The sequence below is a fragment of the Corvus hawaiiensis genome, chromosome 14 (genome assembly GCF_020740725.1).
Source record: "Corvus hawaiiensis isolate bCorHaw1 chromosome 14, bCorHaw1.pri.cur, whole genome shotgun sequence".
Classification (NCBI taxonomy): domain Eukaryota; kingdom Metazoa; phylum Chordata; class Aves; order Passeriformes; family Corvidae; genus Corvus; species Corvus hawaiiensis.
Genome location: NC_063226.1, coordinates 22,254,932 through 22,261,997, shown reverse-complemented (window position 1 = coordinate 22,261,997; position 7,066 = coordinate 22,254,932). Strand labels below are relative to the sequence as shown.

Below are 7,066 nucleotides of genomic sequence, written 5' to 3'. Positions count from 1 at the left end.
TGTTTGGCAGTCACCAAGGCCACGTGCTATGAGCAGAATCTCGTTTTTGTACCAGTTGGCCTGAACAGCACATCCAGCACTCACCCTCCTCAAGGTCTGCCCTGGTTTCAGCTGGGCTAGAGTTGATTTTGTCACTCTGTTGTTCGTTTTCAGATGCTCTGGGAAGGGTTGGTCTGTGTAGAAGACAGGCTTTCCAAAAGCAGAGTTCCTTGTGCCACCATGGGAGCTGCAGTGCCAGGATGGGTTTGCCTCCACCTCTGCTCAGTCACCACCAGCACATTTCATAGCCTTTATATATACGTGTATTTATTTAATTAATTTCACATGAAATAACCTGGTCAAGATTTGTCCCCACAAGCAGCAGAATCCCAAGAGAAATAAGATCTTTCTGTGAAAGAAAATGCATGACCTCATCCATCATGTAGGAAAAAAAATCTGTCTGCAGGTGACCCTTCTCCACAAATACCAGGAAGATTCACCTCTTTGAATAATTCATTTGGGTTTTTTTCGTGGGGGGTAGGTCAGCAATTCTTCAAAGCTCAGGCCAGTACAAATTATAAAGCATAACATTTTTATAATAGCTGCAGGTTCCTTTTGGGTGATACATGTCTTTAAGGGAGAAAACCCCCTCCTGTCAGGGAGCTGTGCAGAGCCAGGAGGTCGCCGGTGAGCTGCTCTCAAACATGGCCCAGGGGGGAATCAGGACTCCCTTTTCCTCAGGTAATCACAGGAGTTTAGGACAAGCAGACTGAAATCTCTGCAGAGCGTCAGCCTGTGGCTTTGCCAAGCCCTTTGCTGAGCCCAGCCCTGCTTTGAGCACACCCTGTCTGCGTGGTGCTGCTGCTCCTCTCCCTCATTGCCTCGTCCTCCAGCTAAGCCTTTGGAGACTTCAGGGATGGGCCACGGATGGAGGAGCACAGGTGACACAGCCCCTGAGCTCAGAGGGCACGGCAGGAGCGGGTGATGCAGGGGGAGAGGGACACACAAGCTGAGGCTGTTTATGGGAGCTGTTACGGAGGTGGGACAGTTCCTGCAGGACAGCCAGAGCTGAGGGGACACCGTGCAGAACCCAGACAAATCCAGCTCCCCATGAGGCCATGGACACTTCAGGAGCTCTGCAATCAGGGAATACATCATTGCTGCAGAAGATCATCTCAAAGTGCGCTGTGGCACAGGCCCTTCTGCTTTGGCACTTGAAACCATCCCCCTTTGACCGTGCTGGAACAAGCCCTGGCTGTACCAGTCCTTCCTACTGCTGGAACTGGTCCCAGTAAGGAACTTGTGGATGTGGTTTTCACCAGTTCTTGGCTGTGAGGGTGGGCAGGCCCTGGCACAGGGTGCCCAGAGCAGCTGGGGCTGCCCCTGGATCCCTGGACGTGTCCAAGGCCAGGCTGGATGGAGCTTGGAGCAGCCTGGGACAGTGGGAGGTGTCCCTGCCCATGAACTTTAGAATACATGAATTTTTAACTCCTTCCAACCCAAAGCATTCAGGGAGTCTATGGTTCTATGATTCCTAATGCTTCCCATGAGGAAACAGTAAGTCTGGACATTGTTAAGGCACCTGACTTTCAGGTTTCACTATTCAGCATTCCCAACCTGTCAGCTCTGAGTTAAGGGCTAAAATGATACAATTCTGATTTTACTGAGTGCAGCATCTGCTGGAAGTTCAATGCTGTTGGTAAGCATTTGGGCTGTGAATAATTCACAGCAATGCAAGGTCTGGGCAAAGCCCTGGTGAGGGGGGAATTGGGATTTCAGCTGAGCAGAGCTCTTTGTCAGGAGAGGGAACGGAGATGTCCCTGCTCTGGCACAGGACACCTGCCCTCAGAGCCCGAGTTAAACACCAGGTGAAGGACACCGTTATCTCCCCAAACAGGCAGCAGCCACAAGTGCTGCTGCAGCATCCTCAGGGAAGAGGCAGGAACGGGAATTAAAGCTGACACACAATTAGAATAGAGCTTGCAAGTGCTCCTGGAATCCTGGGGAAAGCAAATGGAAATCAGGCAGAAGCTATTTCTAGGCTGAATTTGGGGGTGAAAGAAGCAGAAATAGGCTTTTGCTAAGGACTAAATTCAAACCCTCCCAAGAATCCAGATTTAGTGTTTAAGGCTCCCAGTGCCTGTGTGCCAGCTCACACAGCCTGGCTGCACAAGGGAAAGAAATACAAACAGCATCAGGAGAGACTCGTGGCAATGAGCTGGGGAAAACCTGAGGAGCTGTGCCTGACTCCCAGCTCCGGGAGCACTCGGAATCTTCATGCAGCTCAGGCCAGGCTGGGGGGCTCAGCACCTCTGGAAAAGGTTATCTTTGAGGATGAGGCCGCCTTATCGCCTTCCCATCGCGCTTGTCTGGTGCGGGTGACAGCACCGAGCAGCGGGTGCTGAACTCATTCACGGCCACGGGGCAGCGGGAGGGAAAAGAACTCGAGGGAAGCGGGAGCAGGAATTCTGCGATCTTAGCCGGGCAGGAGCTGCTGCATCCGCAGGCGTGCTGCCGGCACGGGCTGCCTCCCCAGCTCCGCAGGACCCTGCAAGCACACAAAGAGCGGCTGAGCAGGGCCGGGCCCACCTGGAATGCGGCGCTGGAGGTCGGTGGAGCCGGCAGCGTGCGGGGCTGGGCACAGCCTCACAGTCACATCGCATCACCAGGTACAGGGAGCAGCGAGGCAGGAGCTCCGTTCCCTGCTCCTGCTGCTCCTCTGTGCCGGGAGCAGCGGGGGGACACGAGGGCTCCCAGCCCCAGCACAGCAGCTCTGCTGGCTGCCATGGTGCCTCCCGCTACTCCCAGATAATCAGACAAAACCAAACCGCGTCCAACCCGCTCCTGTCGATCTGTTGGAATGTACAACCCTCCTCTTCCCAAAGGTTTTCACCTCAAAGGATCTTTAGGTAAAGGAGTAGCTGCAGCTGCCGCCGAGGAGCTGCCTCGTGTCAGGGGAATGTCACCGCCAGGGTCAGCCCAGGACACAGGGAGGAACCTTCAGCTGCCTTCCACGAGGCCTCTCCACCTCTGAGGGACATTTCTGTCATCACTCAAGCCAGCCTCTGCCTGCCAGCCCCGGGAAGCCACCACAGCCTGTTTGTCACCGAGATTGTGGCTCCAACCGACACCCCCGGGACAGCTCGAGCGAGTTTCCAGCTAATGCTGCAGCGAGGTCACTGCTTCCCACTGACCACCCCAGGAAGATTCCTGCCCGGTCACCCAGGAAACGTGAGGGTTAAATGCCCTTCACCATGAGCTCTCACCCAGCCATCCCCCTGGGAACAGCTTTGGAAAGGGGCCCTGGACACCCACCTAGAAGAGCTTCTCGTAGCACTTGTCACAGTGGACAATGTCCCGGTGGATGAATATTTTATCCAGGAGATCTCCCATTGCTTTGTGGCAAATTCCACACTGCCAAAGGGAAAACAAGGAGGTTGGACAGTGACCAAAGCCCCATGCGGTGACAACAGAAGGGAGGGGGCAGAGGAACAGTCTCTGCATCGTTTTATTAAGGGGTGAGGATGTGACCTTTGAGGCTGCACTTTCCTACAACAGACAAATGTCCCTGCAAGCCTCTTCCTCCCACACTCGCCATCCCTCCTTCTCCCACCTTCCTCACATCCCCACCGACATTCCTTGGAAACCCTGTGGGGTTTGAGGATTCAGCCACCTCCACTAGAGCACAAAGACCACAAAGCAGCAAGTCTGCCCCAAGGACGGTGGGGCAAGGACACGAGGGTGTTCTGAGGGTGCTGCCAATAATAAAGAATTCTCCTTGGTCTAATATTTATTCAAGGACCTGGAAATCTTCTGAGGACACCTGTGACTGCCTGACTGTTTTTGTCCTGGTGTGAGGCAAGGATTTGGCACAGCCCACATATATCACTCTGAAAGCCTGAGGATGGAATTTGCAGGAAGATCCCTGCAGTTCCCCGCAGCACAGCAGCACTGGGGCTTACCCTGAAGCAGTACTCGTGGCAGTGGATGTTCAGGTGCTCGATGATGATCTTGGGACAGTCCCGGATCTCCCGGCTGCAGTAACTGCACAGGGGCTCACTGGACCTGGGAAGAGCAGGGGAGGGGTTCCTCTGTGATGCTCTGGTTCCAGTCCCAGCACTGGTGCCACGGGTTTTTCCCAGCCATCAGCGCTGCTCTCCATGAGCAACCTGCTCCCACACGTGTGACTGTGCAGTGACAGAGCGGAGGGACTGTGCTGTCCCAGGGATGCAGAGACCCCAGCAGTGGGGCAGGACAGATCTCAGAACCTTACAATCATGGAATCATGGAATGGTTTGGGTTGGAAGGGACCTTAAAGGTCATCCAGTCTCACCCCCTGCCATGGGGCACCTCCCACTGTTCCAGGTTGCTCCAAGCCCCAGTGTCCAGCCTGGCCTTGGGCACTGCCAGGGATCCAGGGGCAGCCCCAGCTGCTCTGGGCACCCTGTGCCAGGGCCTGCCCACCCTCCCAGGGAACAATTCCTTCCCAATATCCCATCTAACCCTTCCCTCGGTCAGTGAGAAGCCATTCCCTGTGTCCTGTCACTCCAGGCCCTTGGAAATAATCCCTTTCTGTTTTTCTTGCGGGCTCCCTTCAGGCACTGGAAGGCCACAGTTAGGTCACCCCAAATGTTCTCAGCTCCAGGCTGAACAACCCCAATTCTCTCAGCCTTTCCTCATAGGAGAGGTGCTCCATCCCTCTGATCACCTTGGTGGCCTGCTCTGGACTCTGACTTGGAGTCAATGTCACTGTATTTGCATTTATTGTGCTGCTGTTCCACTACACACACACCAGTGCCCTCAAAAAGCAAGCCCTTAAAATCATTTCTGATTAAGAATTTGATGAACCCCCCCAAGGCAGCCCCACCCTGTCCTACCTGTGCAGGGGAGCACTGGACAGGTAACTATGGTGGCTGTAGCTGCTTCTCTCCTGGTCACTCAAATCCACAAGGCTGCCACTGTGGAAGGAAGGAGGTATCAGCACTGGACAGTGATATGTGGGAAGAGAATCTCGGATGGAATCATTAACCCAGTGATTTGGAATATCCCAGCTACCTGTTCCTCGGGGAGAAGGTCCTCAAAGTGCCTTCCCAGGACACAAAGAGGAACCTTTAAGTATCCCCAGATAGGCCTCTCCAGGTAAAACTCCCCTGGCCTCACCAGGGCCCTCGTGTTTACACCTGGCCCCTACAAACAGCAGCTTTTCACTGCTAGAACTCGGAATCCTGCACAGTTATGCAGGAAAAGGCATGGAGCACATCCCTGGCCTCACCCAGCTGAGTGTTCCCTCTCTGCCTGGGTTTCCTGGATATTTGGCTTATCTTTGGCTGCTGACAGCAGCTCTGCTGAGCTCTGGGACAGGCTGGAGATTTACAGTGTGTAATCAGCTCCCCCAGGGATGCCAGCACAGCGCTGAGGGCGGATAATGCCAGCACGGAGCATCGAACTGGTGTGAACTGGTGCCACATCACTGTGAGGATGATGTGCATGGGGCCAAATTCTGCTCTTGTCACACTGGGGCCAGTCTGGAGCAGCTTCACTTGAGCAGAGCACAAAGGACTTGAAAAGCTTGAAAAGGGTGTAATTTAACTTCTTAAGACTCACATAATGAAGTTTTTCCAGAGAGAGCCCTCACCCCCACATTTTCCTCACGCATTCCAGTCGTGCCAAACCTGCAGGGACCAAGCCACTCCAGGAGGAGCTTCCCTGTCCCCTGGGAGCAGGGGGACACGGGTCCTCCTGTCACCACCACAGCGGCAGGAGCCGGCAGGACCCCGCAGAGCAAACTGTGCCCTCCCGATAACCCCCTGGGGCAGAGGAGCTCCAGCTGCTCCATCCTGGTGGGATGTGTGAGGAGGCTCGGGCTGGGCTCTGCACGCGTGTGTGACACACGGCTGTGACACCCGGCTGTGACACCCGGCTGTGACACACGGCTGTGACACACGGCTGTGACACCCGGCTGTGACACCCGGCTGTGACACAGGGTGTCCCCAACGCTCCGTACCTGCCGTAGCGTGGGGAGGCTGCAAAGCCGCCGGTGTTCACGTACTCCTTCACAAAGAGGATTCCTCTCCTAGGAAAACAGAGAGCATTTCCATGAGAAAAGAGCGGCTTCGGCTCGGGAGAGCCGGGCAGGGACCGCGTGTGCCCCCGGACACGGAACGCGTGCGGGAGAGGCTCGGAGCGGGATGCTGTTGTTCCGAATAAATCCTGGATATCGAGCATTGTTGCTAAATAACAACTCCTCTAATTACCCCACCAAAACAAATCGAGTTAATTGGAAAGAATGGGATGGATAATGTAACCCTTTCATCCAGTTATGCGCTGGTTGGAAGGATAAGTCTGTGCCAGCTCCCGCCAGGATTAGGCGCACAATGGGCATGGAGAGAGCTCCCGGCTCCCCCGGCACCACCAAGCCCTGTGGCACAGCGCTGCTTCCAGGGGCTGTTCTGCCACTGGAATGCCTCCAGCGTTTTCAGCCAGTGAAAACTGCCGCTGGTATGGTTTGGGATGGTTTTACCTCCCTTGCATATTCCTGCCTCTCTACAAGCCCAGCTCAGAATTCCATGTCCCACCCGGGTGCAGCCCTGGGCAGGCCGAGGGGAGCCCTGTGCCCGCAGCCCTGACAGGAACTAATCAGCCTTTTTCCATGGTGCATTTCCACTGCTGCCTAAAAGCTGGGATTAATCCTCCCTTCTTACACTAAGCCCTGTCATGGCTGAGGAAAGAAACCTCTCTTTTTTTCCTTAAACTGAGCACGGGCTCTTTTTATGTCATGGAATCACAGAAACATTAACGTTGAAAAAGACTTTTAAGATCATCAAATCCAACCATCAATTAACACCACCACCATGGTCGCCACCAAAGCACATTCCCAAGTGTCACATCCACACGTTTTCTGAACACTCCCAGGGACGGTGACTCCACCACCAGCCTCAACTTCCCCTGGCCCAGCCTGAGGCCGTTCCCTCTCCTCCTGTCCCTGTTCCCTGCGAGCAGAGCCCGACCCCCCCGGCTGCCCCCTCCTGTCAGGGACTTGTGCAGAGCCACAAGGTCCCCCCTGAGCCTCCTTTGCTCCAGCCTGAGC

General features: G+C 55.0%; 1 protein-coding gene across 8 annotated transcripts in view; it reads right to left on the bottom strand.

The window, feature by feature from the left end:
• Nucleotides 1-284: 284 nt before the first annotated feature.
• Nucleotides 285-7,066, bottom strand: part of ZNF185 (zinc finger protein 185 with LIM domain) — a 30,282-nt gene continuing 23,500 nt past the window's right edge. For all 8 annotated transcript variants that reach the window (XM_048319163.1, XM_048319167.1, XM_048319164.1 and 5 more), the window contains 5 exons: nt 5,984-6,052; nt 4,857-4,937; nt 3,942-4,044; nt 3,295-3,393; nt 285-2,527 (listed from right to left, as the gene is read on the bottom strand). In XM_048319163.1, coding sequence (XP_048175120.1) covers nt 3,295-3,393; nt 3,942-4,044; nt 4,857-4,937; nt 5,984-6,052 — 352 coding nt within the window. In that variant the 3' untranslated portion in view covers nt 285-2,527. The remainder of the gene's footprint in view (nt 2,528-3,294; nt 3,394-3,941; nt 4,045-4,856; nt 4,938-5,983; nt 6,053-7,066) is intronic.